We start from the raw sequence: 20,528 nt of genomic DNA on the forward strand, positions 1-20,528 counted from the left end.
CAGGGTTAAGCCCCCGGACATCAAATAGCTCCGTGCTTTTCTTCCTTATCAATTTACATTGGTCTTCCCCATTCTCCAGCAGCCCTAGCCTCCCCTCCCCTTCCCATCTTTTGCAACCACAGGAATCGAGAATAACCCATGGCGACCACCATCCCCACTATCACGTCGCTTTCGACGGTTGATCCGAGTTACGCTCCGCACCTTACTTCAGCGTTAGCCAGTGCCACACATGCCCTTGGTACGGCCACCGCAGATGGTGATCTTTACCAGTACAGCAAATCGGTTGCTGCTGCCTCCAACTCCCTTGCTGTCATCAGTGCCCAGTCTGTCTTGGCCACTGCCACCGGCCTGGAGTACCTGCTGGCTTCTGAGGTGATCATGGCGGCCGCCACAGATATCGCCAAGATCGAGTACTTGGACAACATGTACCGTGCCGACTTGAACATGGGTGCCAATGTGTTTTTCTGTGTCATTTTCGGTGTTCTCACCATTTGGCATTTTGTTGTTGGCGGTCTTTTCCGCTACTGGTACTACTTCTTTGTTCTCGGCATCGGCTGCGGTCTCGACTTTGGTGGCTACCTTGCCAGATCCGTCAGTGCCACCGACGAGACGCTTGTTGATCCCTTTTTGGTCCAGATTATCGTGCTTACCATTGCCCCTGCGTTCATCATGGCAGGTGTCTATTATATGCTTGGCAGGCAGTTGGTGTACATTGGCGAGGGCTACTCTTGGCTCAAACCCCGGTGGTTCTCGTACATCTACATCACTTGCGACGTCACTTCTCTTGTCATTCAGGCCATCGGTGGTGGTATGGCTGCCACCGCCTTGTCAGCTAATAAGGATACTGACGATGGAACCCATGTGATGGTGGCCGGTATTGCTTTCCAGGTGGCCACAATGTCGTCTTTCTTCATTGTTGGCGGTAACTTTGTCGCCCGTGTGTGGTTCAGAGCTTCGCCTGATGTTAGATTTTCGCTGTCTAATTTCTTCTCTTTGCTTTTCAATGTCGGCAAGGCCAAGGAGTTGCACAAGAAGTTGGAACCAAATTACGATCCCAAATACGCCCACGTGAGAAGCAGAAGGTTGTTCCCTTACGTCTTCACCGTCATTTTCACCGCCACCGTTCTCATCTACATCCGTTGTATTTATAGATTGGTTGAGCTCTCCGAAGGTTGGACCGGCTACACCATTCGTCACGAGGCCTTCTTGTTTGGTCTCGATGCTGCTATGGTATTCTTGACCTGTTTCCTCTTTGTTCCTTTCCACCCCGGTTTCATCTGGGGCAAGTACCACCCAACCCTCTCTTTCAGGAAGAAGAAGAGCGAGCCTCAGCCAGAGGAGGAGTACGACCAGGAAAAGCTCTATGGTGACTCCCAGAACCCATCGGAAGGTCCTTCCCAAGAGGCCGAGAAGCCCAGAAACGAGGAATCCTTCAACAGCGGAGAAGCCACTCCTTATCAAAACCGTGACATTTACGAGAATGACGAGGAACGTGGGGCCTTTGCTAACGAACACCAGACCGATGAAATTGTCGACCACTTTGCTAGCGCAGAGAATGTGCAGCAGCAGCAAAGAGACCCATACGGTCTCCCTAACGATAGCCCCGAGAAATTGGCACAGCCACGGGATTTCACTACCAGGCAAGGCGCTGATGCCCTCTAAGCCTTGGGCCCCTGGCCCACGGGCTCACCTCCAGGGAGGTAATTACGGCTCCTCTCCGAAGGCTTTTCTCAATGCTCGTCTGAGACATGGCCATTGTTGAAAATGCTATTGTATTTTATCTTGCGGGCTGACATAGCCTCTCGCCGTTTGATACGGAAAACGGCTTTTTATCATACAACATCATAGAAAAAGAACGGATTCTACCGTGAAAAGCCTTGCCGTAGTTTACAGACTATTACCCCGTTGAGATGTCAAATGTGGGGCTGTGCTCCGGAGTCCAGGTTTGCTCCAAGTCACTTTACACTGCCCGATTAAGCTGATCAGCCCTAGGCTTGGACTGAAACCCCACTTTTGCCGAAAAAAAAAAAAAAAAATAACCTTACTGTAAACTGGTGAAATTAACGCACTTGGCAGCACAGGGCAAACGTTTTTGTGCTCCGAAGTACAGGGTTCGTCGGATCACTCAGTTAGCTTATGCGCTACCAGGCCAGAGCGTCGTAAAAACACCTCTACCTGCAGTACATAGAACACTTCTTGCCAGATTAGGCTAAAGATTCACATCGCACCTTCCTATATAGGCAGGTACGGGGAAGCATTGCATAGCTCTATTTGCAATGGGCAGTTCGCCAGATTTGCTTTATATATAATACCATTCAATCCTGTTGTTTGCTCACCAGTTTTCTTCGCCCCCGTCCTTCGCTTTCTTTTTTTCATACAACGTTGCCATGTCTGAGTGGCTTTCAAAATTCACCCAGCCTTGGTCTACCACTGAGCTTCCCACCCAAACAACATTGACCCATGTGGCTCCCCAAAAGTTCGAGGGCTTGGTCTCGACCTTGATGCTGATTTCTGAGGCATGGCCCACCGAGACAAACAGAATGAGTTTGTACGAGATGGCCAAAGATGGCAAAGGAGCTCAGGCTTCTATCTCTGTGCTTTCTGCTCAGAGATTCATGGCTACTGCCACTGATAACCAGAGGATTCCAGAGATGACTTCTGTTATTTGGAATGCCACCATGGAACTTCAGGAGTTGGAAAAAGGTATCAACTTGTACCAGATGGAGTTGAGCCCTGTCGCCAACGGCCTCTTTGCCGGCTTCTTTGCCCTTTTGCTTATTCTTCACATTGTACTTTGCATTTGGAAGAGACACCCTTACTTTGGCATCTGCCTCACCATGGGAACTGCGTGTGAGTTTACTGGCTACATTGGTAGACTCTTTTCCATTGGAGACTATGGCAATAAGGATGCATACCTTTGTCAAATCATTTGTTTGACACTTGCCCCTGCACTTCTTATGGCGGGTGTTTACTTTGTTTTGGCTCAATTGACGGTGATACATGGACGGAAATATTCGGTGCTAAAACCGCTATGGTTTTCGTACATTTTCGTTTTTTGTGATGCCGTGAGTTTGGTTGTTCAGGCAGCTGGTGGTGCCAGTGCTGCTATTCAATTGCAGCAATTTGGTGATACAGTTCCTGGCACCAATACCATGGTTGCCGGTATTGCCTTCCAGGTGGTGTCAATGACGCTTTTCTTGTACTTCCTTTTCGATTTCATGATAAGAATTTGGTTCCGTGCAAGTCCAGAAATTAAATTCTCCTTCCATAACCTCCTCAGTTTCCTTTTTGCAACTGGAAGAGGCAGGAAGCTTCGTGAATTATACTTGAACCAGCACTACAACCAGAACTACGCTCACATATGGTCTAGGAGATCATTCGCTTTCTTCCCCTTGGTGTTGCTCTTGTCTGTCATTTTCATCTACATCAGATGCATCTACAGACTCGTGGAATTAACCGAAGGCTGGAGCGGCTACCTCATCACCCATGAGGAGTTCGTCATGACTCTCGATGGTCTCATGGTTTTGCTTATGGTGATCTTGCTCGTACCATTCCACCCAGGTGTTCTCATGGGTAAGGGCCTGAACATCTCTATGAAGACTATCAGAAATCTGGGCGACGAAAAGCCAGAAGCAGCCAATGACGGAAAACTGTTGGGAGACTCCAGCTGGTCTGACGACTCTACCACCAAAATGTCCAGCACCGAGAAATGTCACTCCAGAGACCTGTCTGTGCTGAGTCAGGAGTCCAATCCATTTGAGCCAGAGAGTAAACGCAGCTTCATGCCATTGCTTAAAAAGAACCTGGCTAAGGAGGATTTTGCAGCCGTACCATACTCGCAAACTACTCAAGCCGAATCCGTGAGTCCATCGCTCGAACAGCACACAAGCAAGAAAAACAACCTACGAAAGTCACAGCTAAAGCAGCACAGCCGTCATGTCAATCCGTATGAGTCACCACAGGAGCTCAATTATGTCCCGAACCTGGGCCCATACACGGAAGAGCCCAGAGAATACAGACCACAGACACAATCCTACGGTTACCAGTACCACAATGACTATGACGATGGCAGCAATCACTACGACGACGTCCATTACGGCTACGATGATGTTCAGTCTCAGCTGACTCAATTGACTAACGACGAGGAGCACTTTACCTTTACCTGAGATTCAGATACCCAGCATATATTTCATACCAATAAAGAGAAGGAGAACAACGGAGTTCTCATGACGAATAAATAAGTTGTATGTCTATTTTGGACCCCGAGGAATCCACCGTGGAGCACTTTTGACACAGTAGGCGTCTGCACATCCACAGCTTTTAGTCTTGCCCGGATCCGTTTGGGAGTCCTGTACTATCAAGCAAGGATGGTAGTTTGGAACCAGGGGCGTTTCAGCAACTGTCCTTTTAGGGATATAAGTGTGTTTTAGGCTATCAGCCAAACGAGTGGAGTCCATGGAGAAAAATGTAGTTTAGGATTTGCTAGGCATCTTGCTTGCTTTATAGTCTTCGGGAAGATGTTCCCGTGTTTCGCAGCCACACTGATAAGGGCATGAGTCAGGCAGCTGTACAGATAACATTATGCATGGAGCCAAACGCAAGGAATAAATAATGTGCCACGAGCGGCTCCAAGAAGGCAGTGCTAGGGTATAGGTTATTTTGTTTTGAAGGCTGTTTTGTTGATCGGTGTTCATAAATGGTATTTGCGATCAGTATCGGGTGGTTGGGGCTTGAAATAGTAAATTTCGAGAGATTAATCGTTCTTGAAGCATTTCGTCTTCATTCAGCGTTTCATATGGATCGGAGATGAGCTCCTGGTGGTGATCCGGATAAGACAGGTGGTGATCCGGATAGGGCAGTTGGTGCCATTTGAGGAGGCACATGTAGAGCATTTGTAGGGAACTTTCCCCGGCTTGGAAAGATTAGTCGAGACTAGGTAGTTAATAAAATAGCAAAGCGTTTGGTCTTTTTAATGAGTTAGATTTTTTCACAAAATATGTATGTCGTGGGTTGTTATTTTGGTCAATCTCACCTTATCAAGGTATGAATATCGCACCTCATATTGTGTTGAGATCTATATAAGCCTTGCAAGTATTGCAGCCAGCACCATGTGCATTGTAACAAAAATTACTCAAAACTCCAATCTGTGCGTCAAATTGTGAACAGGGCCGAATTTGGCTGACTTAACGCTTTTGCTTATTGTAAACATCCATCTAGCTTCCATACCCAAAACCTGAGTCTACATTTGATGTAACCCTTCATTTTAAGTCACACTAATATCACATCCAGGCAAGCGATAACAGAAAGGGTACGCATCAAAGAGCGAAGCCAACAATGACATTCGTAGCATAGCTTTTTATCATCCCTGTCACGTTCATCCATCCAATACTTCAACTACACTAGAGCTTTCACCCCACTACACGGCCCGCAATTAGACCAAAGCAATTCGGTTATCTGTTGTATTAAGTACAGACTGACCATGACACGAGCTAAATTACATCAACATGAAGAGGGGGACTAAGGCGACTTGCTTATTTCTTAGAAGCCTTCTCCTTCTCCTGCTGATCCTTCAACACTCTCTTGACGATCTTCTGCTCCTCGATCAAGAAAGCTCTGACGATTCTCTCCTTGACACAGTTGGCACATCTGGAACCACCGTAGGCTCTCTGGACGGTCTTCTTGGTCTTGGAGACCTGAGCGTACTCTCTTGGTCTCAAGGTGGCGATACCCTGCAAAGCGATACCACAGTCACCACACTTAGGGGTAGTGGCCTGCTTCTTCAAGTGCTGGGCAACCAACTTACCACCTGGGGTCTTGACGACCTTAATCTTGTTAGACTTGGTGTTGTCTGTATGTTAGTAATAGTCGGGAAGCTACGGTCGAACGTCCTTCGATATGGTTTCTGGAAACGGATTGATTGTTGTGATTGATTTTCGTTGATTTTGCAAGGTGGACATTTCTTCTTGGATTCTTCAAAGGTAGGATGTCATATGGAAATTTAACGTCTGGATCTTCGACAAGGGACTTGTTGTTCGACACTTTGTAGCGGAATTAATTCAATAGTTCGTTTGAACATACATGGAGTCTTTCTTCTGTAGGTAACACGCTGAGCCATCTTTGTTTCGTTGGATTAACTGAATTCCCAAAATGTGAGTATTAAGAGATGAAGAAGAAATTTTCGGCTACTCGCTGCGGGCGTGTGCAGGCCCCCAGTCACTTGAAGGTGCGGTTATTTTAGTGGGTTTTTCGCGGTTCTGAGAGTGATGTCATGTGACGCACTACAAGTCTAGGGCTATAGCCCTAGGAACTGGCACCAGTCTGCTAGACTTGTTCTTGACCGAAGCTTACAAGGTGGAGTTACAAGTCAGACGAGATTATCAGCAGAGTACAAGACTATCAGATTCTAGTTCGCTCATGAAGATTGAAATACCAAGAAGACGGTATTTTGAGTTCGGTCAATATGAGAGGAGAGACTGATGGCTGCAAAATCTAGGACACTTTAATGCAACAGTTGAGGTAGACTCAGTGAGAAAACTTCCATGACAGAAATTAAGCCCAAGCTTCCAGAGTCACGCATCGCTTAAGTAAGCTTCTCTAGATTTCCCTTCAAGTATCTCTTTGAATTCTGATCCCATCAAGGTAAGACTCATGGCCGCTACAATCTCCCACCTTATGAATATCTCGACTACACAGTACACTCCACTTATCTTACTTAGCGGCTGCCCTACCTACATCAGAATTGCAAGGACTCTGCTATCGTTATACTACTTACAACTTGTTCTCGTCCTTCTCGACGGCAACGACTTCCATCTCCAAGTCAACGCCCAATGGCAATTCTCTGACGGCGACACAGGATCTAGCTGGCTTGAAGTCACTGAAGTACTTACCGTAGACACCGTTGAATTCGGCGAATTGAGTCTTCATATCAGTCAAGAAGATGTTGGCCTTCACAATGTGCTTCAAAGAGGAGTTGGAAGCATCCAAAATGTTACTGACATTCTGAATCACCTGCTCAGCCTGCTCAGCAATGGTGGGGTTAGCAGACAATGGCTTGTTGTCTGGGGTGTAAGGAATCTGGCCAGAAACGTAGACAAAACCTATTGTTAGTTGTGTAATTTCAAAAATGTGTAAGTTTTACATACCATTGACCTTGACAGCCTGGGAATAGGAGGCAGCTGGTGGTGGGGCGGTAGCGGTCTTAACCTGGGGTGTTAGTACGATGCTAATTCATGTAATTGATCAAGTGAGAGGTCAACGGTTTGGACATACTGGAGTGATAAGGCTTCTCTGATTCATTCTAAATGTGTTTTGGATGGCACGGAAGGAACTAGCAAACATTATATTCGGCGTTTCTCTTCACGGAAATGGTGACTCCACAAGGTGTGTGGGCCCTGGGGTACGGACCTTTTTCGTCAGAGTCGACCAGGAAATCCAGCTCCGCACCTTGGAGGAGTCACACCACTGACTCGGTCGATTTTTGCAACCAATCTTACTTCTTCTTTCCCTTTTTCTTCTTCTTAGTTTTCTTCTTCTTGGTGGACCCGTCATTTTCTTCTTCCTGGTGAGCGGTTTGCATTTCTTGAAGCTCCTCGATACTGGAACCGACGCCCATGAGTTTCACTTGAAAGTCGCCATGGCCGAGCGTAAAAGGCTCACCATCACCTCGTATGAGCCTTTCATCTTTAGCTTGAGCACAAATTTCCGCTAGGCTCATATGATGGCAAATGACATTGTAATTTTTCATGAATAAGCGGAAATCGTTAGCTGCATCCTCGACGTGTTCGAGATAATCATCCTTAGTATAGTTTGGACCTTTTTTGCCCCTATTATGAATCCTTCTAAGAGCACCAGAGACTCTTTTAACAAGCTGGGCGATCAAAGCACTAGAAGAGTTGGATCTGTAATCCAAAACGCTAACATCTTCCAAGGCTAGACCGTTCAAATCCTTCAAAACCTCTTCCACGGAACCCGCATCTTTGTATATGAGCTTGTTCCACAATTGCTTTTCTTTCTGGTTCTTTCCAAATCCACTTTTGAATTCGAAGAAGAGCTCTCTAGCTTCAGGAACGTCACCAACGAAGGGCATTAGAAGAAACTCAATCTCTTCTTTGTAGTTGTCGATATACAGAGCGGTCTTCGAAGTAGAAATGACGCCGTTTTCAACCAACCTTCGAATCATAAACGAAGCCAAGGATATGAGTGATTTTGCTCGCAGATGTGAGATCTTGTCGAAGTAGATAATCCACAAAAGAAGATTACTAAAACACTCGTGAAGAAGCATCAGCCTTTCAATGACCGATAGCTCAAGGTGTCCCTTTCTGGAAAACTCGATTTCTCGCTTGGTTCCCTCATTAGAACCTCTCATTCCGATAGCCAACTCATATATGTAATTGAGCAATGCAGGGGAATAGTTCACCAAATGTGTGATGAACCATATGAAGGTCCTTCTAAACCCGCCACACATGAGAATCTCATCAATGATGCTGGTAGCAATTGTGGGGTTGGAAATGAGGATGTATTCAAATCGAGTCACTTCCTTGTTGTAAGCCTCAACATGATTTGGAGGCGTTGGGAGATTCGAGGTATTCTCAGGAGGTGAAACAAGGTATTCATAGATATCACCAGGAGCGACTATTGCATCAGGGTTTTTCTCTGCTTCATCTTTGATGCACTTGGCTAGAATATCCACAATCCTTTGACCTAGTAGTTGGTTCTTGGCCTCGGGATTATTGCCATCCTTCACGGTCATCACATAATCGATGTACTTTTCGAACTCCCTCATATCTGTCAAGGGCGTAAGTTGCAGAGCGACTTTCAAGAATCTTTCGGAGAACTCAGTATTCTGTCCTCGAGGGCAGTCGTTCCAGTCGACTCCCTCTTCATCGACGCCGACGCCAGCAGGATCTGAGCGTAAAGCCATACGGACCTCTTTCTTCAGGTCGTCGTTTGTGTCCTCTTCTTCTGCAGCCTCATCTTCTTCTTCCTCTGAATCAGCATATCCAAAGAAAACATATTTGATATCCTCATCAAGGTAGTCCTCGTACATTAGCATGTTATCGAAATTCCTAGCATAATCCGTATTGTTGGTATACCGCAGGCGTTTAAAAAGGTAATTCGAAGCTTGTTCGTCATTTTCCATAATCGCATTGAGGAAGTCATCAATTCTCTTTCTTGTGTCATGCATGTCAAATCTTAGGATCAATTGGACGAAAATGAAAGCACCATAATTACCGTTGAGTGCCCCACCAGACGCTCTCTTTCTTGTCAAGGGGTCATAAAAATCGAGTAGTGGCTGCTGGCAGACATCATACTCGTGAGCCTTTCTGTCTTCAATGACACTTTGGTCGTAGAGCTTTCCAGGCGTGGTTTGATTTAGTACATATGCCAAAACAGACCGAACAGCACTAGACCCAAGGAGTGCACGCTTTACATGCTCGGGGGTATCAAAATACTCGTCACTGTTCAGGTATGCGTATTGCTCGAGGTCATGATCGAGCTCAAATGCTAGTTTGATAATGCCAGTGTGTGATCTCCAAAGCCGGATGAAATAGTCCGTATATGGATTCAATGCAGGGTTATATGGGCTCCCATCTTCGGGGAGAAATAGCTTGTAGATTGCCATTACAAGGACACATGCCATGTAGTAGCTTAGCTTGGCCTCATAGTCATTAAGCTGATAGAAGTCGGGAAGCCAAAATGGATCTCTTAGCTCCCAATATAGCAGATCTTTGAGCAATGCTTCAATTCTAATGGGGTCGTCACAGCGTAAGGTCTTGTTGATGGCGTCCAAAATTGTCAAATAATTGGTCGATAGCTGAAATCGTAGAGACTTGATGCATGGACGCTCGTTTTGATCTAGGTTTTCGGCATTGTACTCGAGTAGTTGTTGATATGTTAACGCTATAGTGGCATCTGCCAAGCAAGAAACACTCAATGGGACCGTGTCATTGTCTTCAGGCTGAGTATAGGGATCACAGAGACCAGCGACTGTGTCGAAGATGGAATCTATAAGGCTGTCTTCGTTGTCTAGCATAATCGCCTGTTGAAGGACATCATGATCTAGAAAAAAGTCACGTTGATCATCCTTTTGCGGTGGGATGTCGAACTCCATGGCCTGTTGCAGGTCCGAGTCCTCTGTGTCTGACATTCCACGCCTGATGAGTAGTTGTACTTGAATGGTCTTGAAAAACGAATCCGCGCATACATACCAGGGTCCATTCAACAGTGGCTGCAAATTGTGCAAAAACAAGACATATAGGAATTGGTATGATCATTTTATTTTTATGGTTGAGCTCTTACAATATCTTTTGTATCGAAACTTTATTTGCAATCTCCAGTTTCGTCGGAGTCGGAGATTGCGAGCTTGCACTCCGAGGTCTTAGTAGAGTGAGATTCGCTATTCCACTTCGGCGATGAAAATTTTGACTGATTCACATATTCACAACTCTTCAAGAGTGTAGGTGATGGAGAAGCCCTCTAAGCTTTGCACACCCGTAATTTGTAATAAACCTTTGCGTTGACGATCAAATGTTCGATAGTCGAGATCACTTGACAACACCGCTACTCAATTTCTCGTGGAATCAATAATCTTTTGCTCAATTGTCATAGTTGATATCTTCACTAGAGCAGAATCACAAGTACCATGTTAACGCTTAGCTTGATTCTTTGATATAAGCCAATGAATCAAACTGAATCAAGCACAGATCTGGCTGGGTCTATACTCTTCTGTCTCAAGTTCCTTTCCTTCTTTTTCTTCAACTATGGTCAATGGGAAAAATGTCCTATAATATTCGTGAATCGTCCATTCCGATCATATGTCAGCTTTGTAATTTCGCTTAACACTCCAATACGTACATTTCGCAGCCATTAGCTAGGGATGCACAATTCTCGAAAATGTGAAGCACCAGAATAAATCATTTGCGTTACGATTTCCAAGAAGAAAAAAACGGCTCTTGTTCTAAAACAAAAGAAAACTCTATTTCACTTTCAACCTGCTTAAAACGCTTAATGAAATCTGCCGACCACTCGGCCATGTTTCAGGTAAATTCATATGCTCTCAAGAATTGGTGGGGCTAGAAGCTACGAATTTCCTCAATTAACGAAATTTCGTTAGTGTCAGGTATTTTTGACCTGAATTGCAACTTCCTTCTTCGAATTCGCCCGGCTTGTGTTTTTTCGTTGGCAGCCTCTGACAGGACTTGTTCCTGACCGGCATATAAATTCCTCTGGTGCGTTGGCCATAGGTGACATTTTTTGGAAACACCTTTCAGCAACTCATAGTTAGAAACGTTCCGCTAGCGCTGTGGATTACTGAATCTCAATCACATAAGAGGAACACGCTTCGTCATTGAAACTGCCCATAAAACCAAAGGCTGTTTCGTTTTACTGATCAGCGTTTCAACATGAAAATCAAGGACATAACACGTACCTCCACCTTTGTTTGGAGTTCAGACGTGATCCCCTTGCTAGCAACAGGCTCTGTTGCTGGCGCTGTGGACCTCAACTTTTCCGCGTCCCTGACTCTTGAGATCTTTGATGTTTTTGACAAAGGTTATGACCCCATTTTCAGTGCTACTTTAGAGAACAAGTTCCACGCATTGGCATGGCTGAAACCCTTCGGAAACTACTCCAGAGGCTTGTTGGCCGGTGCTTTTGAAACCGGCGTGGTTGAATTCTGGGACGCCGAGAAACTCATCAGAACTCAGTCCTTGGAGGCTTCATCGGTCCACAAATCATCAAAACATTCCGGCGCGGTCAAATGCTTATCGTTCAACCCCCACCAGAACCACCTACTTGTGTCTGGAGGACAGAGGGGTGAGATATTAATCTGGGATGCTAGCACGTTTGCCGAGCCATATGCACCAGGTAGAGCCATGGTGCCAATGGATGAAATCACGTCTGTGGCGTGGAACAACTCTGTTAGCCATATCTTGGCTTCGACATCCAACGGCGGCTACACCAGCATCTGGGACTTAAAAGCAAAGAGGGAAGTTTTACACTTGCAATACAACGGCGCTCTTGGTAAAGCCGACTTCTCGCAGGTTGCCTGGCACCCCACGCAGTCTACGAAATTGATCACTGCTAGTCAGAGTGATTCGTGCCCAACCATAATGACTTGGGATTTGAGAAATGCCAGTGAACCTGAGGTTATTCTCCAAGGTCATGAGAAGGGTGTCTTGTCTTTGGACTGGTGTAAAAAGGACGCCGGCCTTTTGCTTTCTTCTGGCAAAGACAACTCTACCAAATTGTGGAACCCTTTGACAGGCGAAAAGCTAGGTGACTACCCCACTGCCGCCAACTGGACTTTTTTGGTGAGCTTTGCTCCAAGTGCACCAGACGTGATCGCATCCGCTTCATTTGATGGCAAGATTGTTGTTCAAACCTTACAAGACACCTCTCCACCAATTTCACAGCAAGTCAAGGCTACTGACGAGAATGAATTCTGGTCTAACATTTCTACTACGGACCATCAGCAACCGCTGTTCGAATTGAAACAGGCTCCACAGTGGCTTAAGAGACCATGCTCAGCATCATTTGGTTTCGGGTCGAAATTTGTGACAGTCAAAACTGTCGATGGTAAGTCGGTAATCAACATTAGCAAGACCACCGCTGGAAAGGAACTTGTTGCTGATAAGCTTACTCAGGCCCTCAAGAATGGGGACTTCTCTGAACTTATCTCCGAGAAGCTACACAACAATCCTACGGATATTTCAGACTGGAAGATTTTGGATGCTTTGTCGAAGCATGGAAAGGAGCATTTCCTTAAGGATATCGTCGATGGTTCTACCGAAGAGAGCGATCAGAAGCAATCGGCTCAAGAGTTGTCAGGTAGAATTGATAATCTGAATGGTGACGACTTTTTCAGCAACTTATCCAACGATGCTGCTCAGGGTTTCAACTCATTATCTACCGAGGGTTTTGCTCCAAGCGGTCCTTTCAAAATCTTGGATGGTTCTAATAATGAAAAAGATGCTCGTTTGACTAAGCTTATCTTGAGCAACAAAATAGGCAGTGCTGTCGATCAATGTTTGAGTCAAGGAAGATTGTTAGAAGCCTTGGTTTTGTCTCTAGACCAAGATGATGCAGTGAAAGACAAGGTCAAAGCTCAGTATTTCAAAGAAACCAATTCTGATGTGTTATCTCGGTTGATCTTTTCTGCTTCATCCAAAAGTGTGGTCGATCTTGTTGCGAATGCTGACATCAGCAACTGGAAGGAAATTGCGTCAAGCATTTTCGCTTACTGTACTGACAAAACTGAATTCAACTCAAAGATCGTGGAATTGGGTGACCGCATTCTTGAATCCCGCCAGTCAGCTGCTGATCGCGAAAACGCATTAGAATGTTATTTGGCAGGTGAGGCATTAGACAAGGTTTCTGCACTTTGGTTGCAAGAGATCCCACTGGAAGCCAATAATGGAATTGTCGCTGAGGATGGCGAGACTCCATTGGACGCAAAGTTCAAGTCATTGAGCGGATTTGTTGAAAAACTCTCGGCATACAGATCCCTTTCAAACATCACAAGTACTCTTTCTGGTCCAGCAATTGAGCCAACATGCAATGCTGTTTTCGAATTCTCGACGATGGCTGCAAACAGTGGTAATTTTGAGTTGGCAAGGGAATTTTTGTCTATCCTTCCCGAGAACTACGATGGGTTGAAGGCCGAACAGGAGCGTATCAACAAGGCTACTGCTCAGCCAGTTCAACGTGTTGAGCAAGGCCGCAGGAGATACACCCAGCAAGGCGCTGCTAATGGTAGGTTCAGTGGAAGCTCTCCAGCGAAGCCTGGCTTCAATCCTTTGGCCAACAATGCTGCTCCACCCTACGGTGGAGGTGCTGCTTTCGCCCGCCCACCACCTGCTGCTGGAATGAACAATGCCTATCCTGGTGTTCCTCAACCTACCGCACAACCACCATCGGCAGCTCCAGCTGCTCGTGCAGCCGCTAACCCTTACGGTAGACCCGCTCCAGCACAAACTGCTCCAGCACCAGTGGCGGTCGCTCCACCTGCAAGCTCGTATGCTCCGACATCATCCAGAGTTGCTTCTGGTGTTGTTCCCCACCCGCGGCTGCCAATATTAGCAATGTGTCTGGTTCTACCGGCGCCAGATACACGCCTCTTCAACCTGCTACATCCGTCGTGAGCCCTCCTGCCCCACCACAGCCAACTAACAACGTCAAGCAGGAAACTGATGGTTGGAATGACTTACCTGACACTTTCAAGGCGCAGAAGTCTGCCAGACGTGCAACCCCAGCGGCTGTCTTGTCTCCCAAGGCACCTACACCCCAGGTTGCGGCTGCTCCATTGGCACCACCAACCAGGAAGGGTGCTGCACCAATGATGCCGCCACCACCAAGAGCTGCTTCTAGACAAGCTTCGCATTCTGGTGCTTCCAGTCCTAGAATCAATGCTGCTCCTCGTCAGGCCTCGGTCAGTAACAAGTACGCTCCTCCTCCATCCTCCATTCAAATTCCTCAACAAAATGGATTGTCGACACCTGGAAGCAAGGTTGCTACTCCGCTGGCTCCACCCAAAAATCCTTATGCTCCAAGTCAAAGTGCCAACCCTGCTCCAACTAAGAGCTCATTTGTGCCCCACCGACAAACAATTTTGCACCCACATCTGTGAATCAATTCCCTCAGGCTCCACTGCAGCCACCAAACCCATACGGGCCACCCTCTACGGCTGCCGCTGCACCCCCAAGCAATCCATACGCTCCTCCACAGCAATCGGCACAGCCTCCCTCTAATCCCTATGCCCCCACAACCGGTGCTAGAGGTCCCAGAGGTCAGTATTCCACCCCTGCGTCCACGAGAGCCAGCAGAAAGCCATCAATTGGAAGCATAGCACCTCCTCCATCTAGGGCTCAGGCTAACCTTGGATCGCCTCATTTAGGGCCACCACCAACCGGACCACCTCCGAGAAAGGTCTCCACCCAGCCTCAGCCTAGTGTCGCGGCTCCACCAGCTGCAGCTCCACAGGGTCCTCCAATCACCCAGGTACCTCCTCCTAATGCTGTTCCACAAGTGCAGCCACCACCATCATCATCGGTGCATCAAGGACCGCCAGTTTCCCAAGGGCCACCACGCAATGCTGCTGGACCTCCACCTCAAAGGAAGACGTCTGCTTTGCAGCCACCCCCACAGGCACAGGCTCCACCTCCACAGGCACAGGCTCCACCTCCACAGGCAGAGGCTCCACCTCCACAGGCACAGGCTCCACCTCAAACGCAAGCTCCTCCTCCACAGACACAGGCACCTCCACAGGCACCTCCACAAGCCACCGCTCAGCCAACTGCAGCACCTGCTCAGAATGGCACAACAGCTTCGTCTTCGGAGGAAGTTGATGCTATCATCACCACCTTCACGAAGTATAAGGACCACATCAAGCCTGCGGCTCCTGCGAAGTATGAGAAGCACGTTATTGATATGGAAAAGAGATTAAACATTTTGTTTGACCACTTGAGAAAGGGAGACTTGGTTTCTTCTGATGCAGTTGGAAAGTTGAATTCGATCGCATCTGCATTGGAGAGCAAGCAATGGGGCAATGCATCAAACATCAACACCGATATTCTGGCTAAACACCCTAATGAAATTGGCACTTGGCATGTCGGTGTGAAGCGTTTGATTACCATGGCAGAGGCTTTTGATGCCTAAGCTGCCAGTTTCTGAACTTAGATGCTACATGCTATAACATGATTGTATTTATAAAATATAAAATAGGCATAACTTTATCAAAACTCAAAAGAAGTTGAGCTCGAAAATTTTAGCACCTTTTTGTGAGTTCGTATCGTCGTCAGAAGTTTTATCATGAACACCTTCGAATTCGAGCAAAGCAAATCTGGTTCTTATGGGTGTATCAAGTGTCAAATCAGTAGTATTGTGCCGCGAGGGTAAGACGATCAACGCTTCCTCCTCAGGCCTAAACGGCTCATTAACTTCAACTGACGTAGAGGCGACTGTTGCAAAAATACTTTTTTGTTTGTAGAGCTTTCCAGTCGGATTGTTGAATTTGTATTTTTCCGGCAAATCAGTGTTGAAATCGACATGGCTCAAAAAGTCAATCGAATCAAGCAAATCACGATGATCGGAGTTCAAATCCTGAGCTGCTGCAGAGAGAGAGACCAGACGGGGAGGCTTGTCGCCCCAGTTAATTGAACAGTTTTGCAATTCAACCACCTCACGGAAGTCAATCAAAATTTTGCTTTTCTCCGGGGATATAGCTTGCCAATGCGTAGTGTTATCTCCATCATTAGCTAACACAGTTGAATCTCCTGGAGCACACTCAGTTATATTCGTGAAGATTGCTTTACCACACTCGGAAAGACTATCTTGGAACGAATCAGTTGTCTCATAAAGATTGAAGTGAACATCAGTTCCAGGCATAAGAGTATGCTCACCAGCATCTGGGTTACGTGAGCCCAATTCGATCTTGATTTTCTTGGGTTTCATGCCTTTCATCGGACCTTGATGCATGACATGCAATCCGTCGGAGGTCAAATTGAAGGACAAGGTTTGATTCATGTAGTGAACACCATCGAAATACACTCCGCTAGGGAGAGTTTTGAGTTTTATAGGGTCCAATTTTAGGAAGCGAATGATTTTTCCATCCTCTGTTTTGTGGGAGAAGCGAAGACCCAAGAGACCTTGGAGAATGGCCTGAAGGAAACCGCCATGAGCCGTCATGAAAGGGAATGCAGGATGAGTTCCTCCGTTGGACAAGTAGTCATCACTGTTCTGCTCAGAAAACTGAGCGAAAGGACCTCGTAAAAATGGCTGAATAGCTTTGACAAGGTATGTATCAGCGGAACAACCTCGTTCCAGAAGTGCAGAGGATACAATCGAGAAGATCGGGAACGTCATGGCAGGCCCAAAGCTTACCTGCTTCATGGAGGCATACTCCATACTTGCTCTTGCCAGCTCCAGAGTAATCATCTCGTTCTCCAATGGGTATGTTATCATGACGACATCTGCCTGCTTAATGCCGATTGATGAATTCATACCGGTAAACTCCAAAATGATGTTCGGGTCATCAGCAGATCTTGGAAGATGCACATTATCCATGATATCATTGTAAACTTTTGGAACCGGCTTTCCTAGATGCTCGCTCACAGCAGCGGCCCACTTAAACGTCGCAGATATAGCAGCGTTAGTATAAGCACCATTGTCAACATGATTAGCATATTCATCGGGATCAGTCAAATTATGTGTTGTGTACGCTTGCAAAGTATCGTTATACTCAACATAGTCAGCAAAGAAGGCAGCAGCGTCGTTGATCAAGGGGTAAGCCAGATGCTCCAAAAAGTAGTCGTCGACTGCTCCACTCTTGAACAATTCCCACGCAGAATTAGCAACAGCCATATTGATATGATACTCGTAGTCAAAGCAAGGGCCAGTGCTAGTGCAATTGCCGTACCTACCACTAGTCCATGGGAATGCGGCGCCATGCATGTCTTTCTTTGGAGCATAATCACTCTCGATGTTCTTGCGAGCCTGTTCATGAGTGTGAAGACGATAATTAACGAAAGAACGAGCGTGAGAAGGACTGAATGGAAGAAGTCCGTTCATCATCCAGAGATCTGTATCCCAAAATACCATCCCGCCATATGAGTCAGACGAAAGGCCTGTAACACCCATAGCAGCTGTGAGTCCAGAGGCGTCATCTCTGGTGTTTGCATTCAAGTGGTAGATGGAAGCTCTTGCGGCTAGTGTTAAAAGCGGATCGTCAGGAAATTCAACCTTGAGGCCATCATCGACAGTCTTGGACCACTCGCTAGCATGACTTTCAAAAAGCAGGTCAAACAGCTCCTTTTCAAGAGCCACAGAACGAGCTTCGCGTAGCACCGCATCAAAGGAGGCAAATTTATTTGGATCCAAATCGGATGTCACCACACCAACATGCTTTGTAGCCTCAATCGAAGAAGCAGCTGGCACCTCGAATGTAATACGCTGGCCCAGCGAGTAGTGACTGGTTGTGAATTCAGCTCCGATACAATGGGCTTCGGATTTATCATAACGAATGGCAGAATAAGTAGCTCCGTAGACGTAATCGATATCGTTAGGCGAATAAAGCATATATATCGCCTTGCTTGATTTGTCAACTGAGGTCTCCCTAAAGCGAGCTCTCTGAGCAGTTTCGAAATCCAAAGAATCAAGCACATCAACGGTGATGTTGTTAAAGCCAATATTTTGCACCTTCAAATTGACAAGTCCCAACGAGATTTTGCTACGGTGGGCCAAAACCGAGTAAGTAACTTGCAACGAACCTAACCAAGTGAACGACGTAGTGACAACTCCAGTGGCCAAGGATAAATTCTGGGCGTAATTTGTGATTTCGCCAAACTTTGCAGGGTCATTGCTGGGATCCAAAGAGTAGGACTTTCCACCTACCTTGGCGCTCAACGTCAAGGTGGTCCATTGAGGAACAGCCGCCACTACACTTTCGTATCCATCCTGCAAAAGCCATGGAAAGTTAGTCATGGTGGTGTTCTCCTGAATGTTGTAGAAACCTGCCACAAAGGCTCCCGAGTATCTTCGATTGAATAAAGGCCACCCATTCAGTAAATCAGAAGGAAGCTCAGCATCAGGTGTTCCAGGGTCCACAACAGTACCATTACTCAATGTGTCATACGCAAACCCTTGACCCAAATTGGGAATTCTGCTCCCTAAATAGCCGTTGGCGACGTAAGGTTGGCGTTGGTATTGGTGGTATGGAACCCAATCCAAGGTGCCCAAAGTTTGAGCATCCTTATCATAAAACGCGTTATCAGCAAACAACAACTTCGTGAAGATCTCCTTATTCTCACGAGATTGAACCAACTCCTCCAAGCTGTCAAGCCCTGAATTCTCTACCCTTCTCAGGGTTGAGTCCTCACATAGATTGGGAACCCGACCAGAGGGACCGAAAGAAGGAGGGTGCAAAGAAGAATGAAAGTGGCAAGCACCATAAGGTAATGTATACGATAAGAAGGCCGTCGTAAAAGCTGTATGAAGTTTCTGTTCATGGCGGCGTCTTTACGTATTTATAGAAAAGCCGGGGTATCTGGGGAAGGTATAGTGAGGTATGGTGCAGGTTAGGAGCCGTATAAGATTATACTTTCTAGATTGTTTACGGAACGCACTTTTACGAAGATCACGAGAGGGTTATGCTGCTAAGTGCCGCTTGGGTTTTCTATTTATACATAGTATAGTACAGTTCCTAATATACATTCGTCTGTCAGCACTCACTGGCGCAAGTCAACTCGAGAAATGCCCCGTAAAAGCTCTCTGGCACCAATTTTCGTCACCTCCTCGCTATGGCGACCCCTTTCCATAAAGTCTTTAACTATTTGGGTTACTTGAGGGGCAAGCAGCTCGTTCTTGATCTTCCCAACAAGTTCAGCACTCTTGCTAAGTTGATATGCCGTATGGAACAATTGCGCCATATTTGTCTCGAGTTTCTCCGAGACACCCGCTTCAACCTGCTGCACATGCTGTGAAAGCGCCTCGAGATGCTCCTCTTGGAGTACAGCTCCGAGCGCCGGGTCTTTCTGTTTCACGTATTCCTTGAACTCGCGGCTATACTTGCCTTCTTCGTCCTCAATGCTGACGCCTAAGCCTTCAAGAGGCTTGACGCTTGCGTCAAAGGCATTTTGCCAAAGGACTTTCTCTTGTCGTAGTTCTCGTAGCTTTTGTTGGAAGACCTCGACGCTTTCGCGATTAGCATCATTAAGCGGGTTACTCTTGATGATGCGTTTGCCTTGTAGTTCGGCCGTGTCAAACCGCCTTGCCAGAAGCCAGCTAGTGTCAATTTTTTTATCAACCAAGTCATCCAAAATCTCACTTTGAATAACTTTGGCAATTCCTTTCGCCGTGTCGGTCTCCGGCCCGTCTTTCTCACGATCTTGTTGAAGTTTTTTCTTGAAACACCACACGAGAATTTGACGCATGCGTGATGGTCCAGGCAAGGACCCATCAACAACCTTGAAGTAGTCCCTCGCAGACATCTCGTCATGGGGCTTTGCAACAAATCCGTTACCTACTGACAGTACCCTCTTGCCTCGATTACTGTAAGAGCTTCGCCTTACTGGGCCAGGGCGCTCACTATCAGTAAGCTGTAGGGTGTGCTGGGAATGCAGTTCAACGTAGTCGTCATCGTCCTCGACCTGCTTCTTGCGGCGTTTCTTTGGAAGCGTTTCGCTTTTCTCCTTTTGGCGAGGCGCTTTGGGCCGTCTCGGCAGTCGGGCATCTTCAATGTCGTCAAATCTAAATGGTTTCGTATTTTCGGGCAGCTCGAGCAGCTTAGTGGCTCGCTTGAGCATTGACTTTGGTGTGCTTGCTTCGTGGATGGGGGCTTGTGGACTTGCAGCAGCCTTTTTCGGTTTACGTCCTCGTTTAGCTGGTTTTTTGATTGGGGTTGTATCTGGGCTTGGATCTTCGTCTTCTTTGGGGGTTCCTGCGAATTGGAGAACATCGCTTTTAGACTGTTGGTGCCTCCTAATATCGATCTGGTCTTCTTCGACGGCTGTGCTCTCTTTTTTTGTGGGGTATCA

General features: G+C 46.7%; 6 protein-coding genes across 6 annotated transcripts; 3 read left to right on the forward strand and 3 right to left on the reverse strand. All coding sequences in view use genetic code 12, as the record gives it.

The window, feature by feature from the left end:
- Positions 1 to 138: 138 nt before the first annotated feature.
- On the forward strand, positions 139 to 1,662 carry CXQ87_001153 (RTA1 domain-containing protein; the record flags this gene model as incomplete). The annotated part of the gene is made up of 1 exon (XM_025479702.1): positions 139 to 1,662. The coding sequence occupies one exon, from the start codon at positions 139 to 141 to the stop codon at positions 1,660 to 1,662; it is 1,524 nt and encodes a 507-aa protein (XP_025339175.1).
- A 725-nt stretch (positions 1,663 to 2,387) lies between these two features.
- On the forward strand, positions 2,388 to 4,166 carry CXQ87_001154 (RTA1 domain-containing protein; the record flags this gene model as incomplete). The annotated part of the gene is made up of 1 exon (XM_025479703.1): positions 2,388 to 4,166. One exon carries the CDS (start codon positions 2,388 to 2,390, stop codon positions 4,164 to 4,166), a length of 1,779 nt encoding a protein of 592 aa, XP_025339176.1.
- Positions 4,167 to 5,531: 1,365 nt separating this feature from the next.
- On the reverse strand, positions 5,532 to 6,115 carry CXQ87_001155 (60S ribosomal protein eL34; the record flags this gene model as incomplete). The annotated part of the gene is made up of 2 exons (XM_025479704.1): positions 5,532 to 5,848; positions 6,079 to 6,115. 2 exons carry the CDS (start codon positions 6,113 to 6,115, stop codon positions 5,532 to 5,534), a joined length of 354 nt encoding a protein of 117 aa, XP_025339177.1.
- A 653-nt stretch (positions 6,116 to 6,768) lies between these two features.
- On the reverse strand, positions 6,769 to 10,147 carry CXQ87_001156 (CCR4-NOT core subunit; the record flags this gene model as incomplete). Its single annotated transcript, XM_025479705.1, has 3 exons — positions 6,769 to 7,097; positions 7,143 to 7,222; positions 7,494 to 10,147. The coding sequence occupies 3 exons, from the start codon at positions 10,145 to 10,147 to the stop codon at positions 6,769 to 6,771; spliced, it is 3,063 nt and encodes a 1,020-aa protein (XP_025339178.1).
- A 1,255-nt stretch (positions 10,148 to 11,402) lies between these two features.
- PGA63 (Pga63p) lies at positions 11,403 to 15,654 on the forward strand (the record flags this gene model as incomplete). The annotated part of the gene is made up of 3 exons (XM_025479706.1): positions 11,403 to 14,014; positions 14,080 to 14,555; positions 14,579 to 15,654. 3 exons carry the CDS (start codon positions 11,403 to 11,405, stop codon positions 15,652 to 15,654), a joined length of 4,164 nt encoding a protein of 1,387 aa, XP_025339179.1.
- An 84-nt stretch (positions 15,655 to 15,738) lies between these two features.
- On the reverse strand, positions 15,739 to 20,297 carry CXQ87_001158 (uncharacterized protein; the record flags this gene model as incomplete). Its single annotated transcript, XM_025479707.1, has 2 exons — positions 15,739 to 18,843; positions 19,335 to 20,297. The coding sequence occupies 2 exons, from the start codon at positions 20,295 to 20,297 to the stop codon at positions 15,739 to 15,741; spliced, it is 4,068 nt and encodes a 1,355-aa protein (XP_025339180.1).
- Between the last annotated feature and the right edge of the window lie 231 nt (positions 20,298 to 20,528).

The sequence above is a fragment of the Candidozyma duobushaemuli genome (genome assembly GCF_002926085.2).
Source record: "Candidozyma duobushaemuli strain B09383 chromosome Unknown A_B09383, whole genome shotgun sequence".
NCBI classification, from domain to species: Eukaryota; Fungi; Ascomycota; class Pichiomycetes; order Serinales; family Metschnikowiaceae; genus Candidozyma; species Candidozyma duobushaemuli.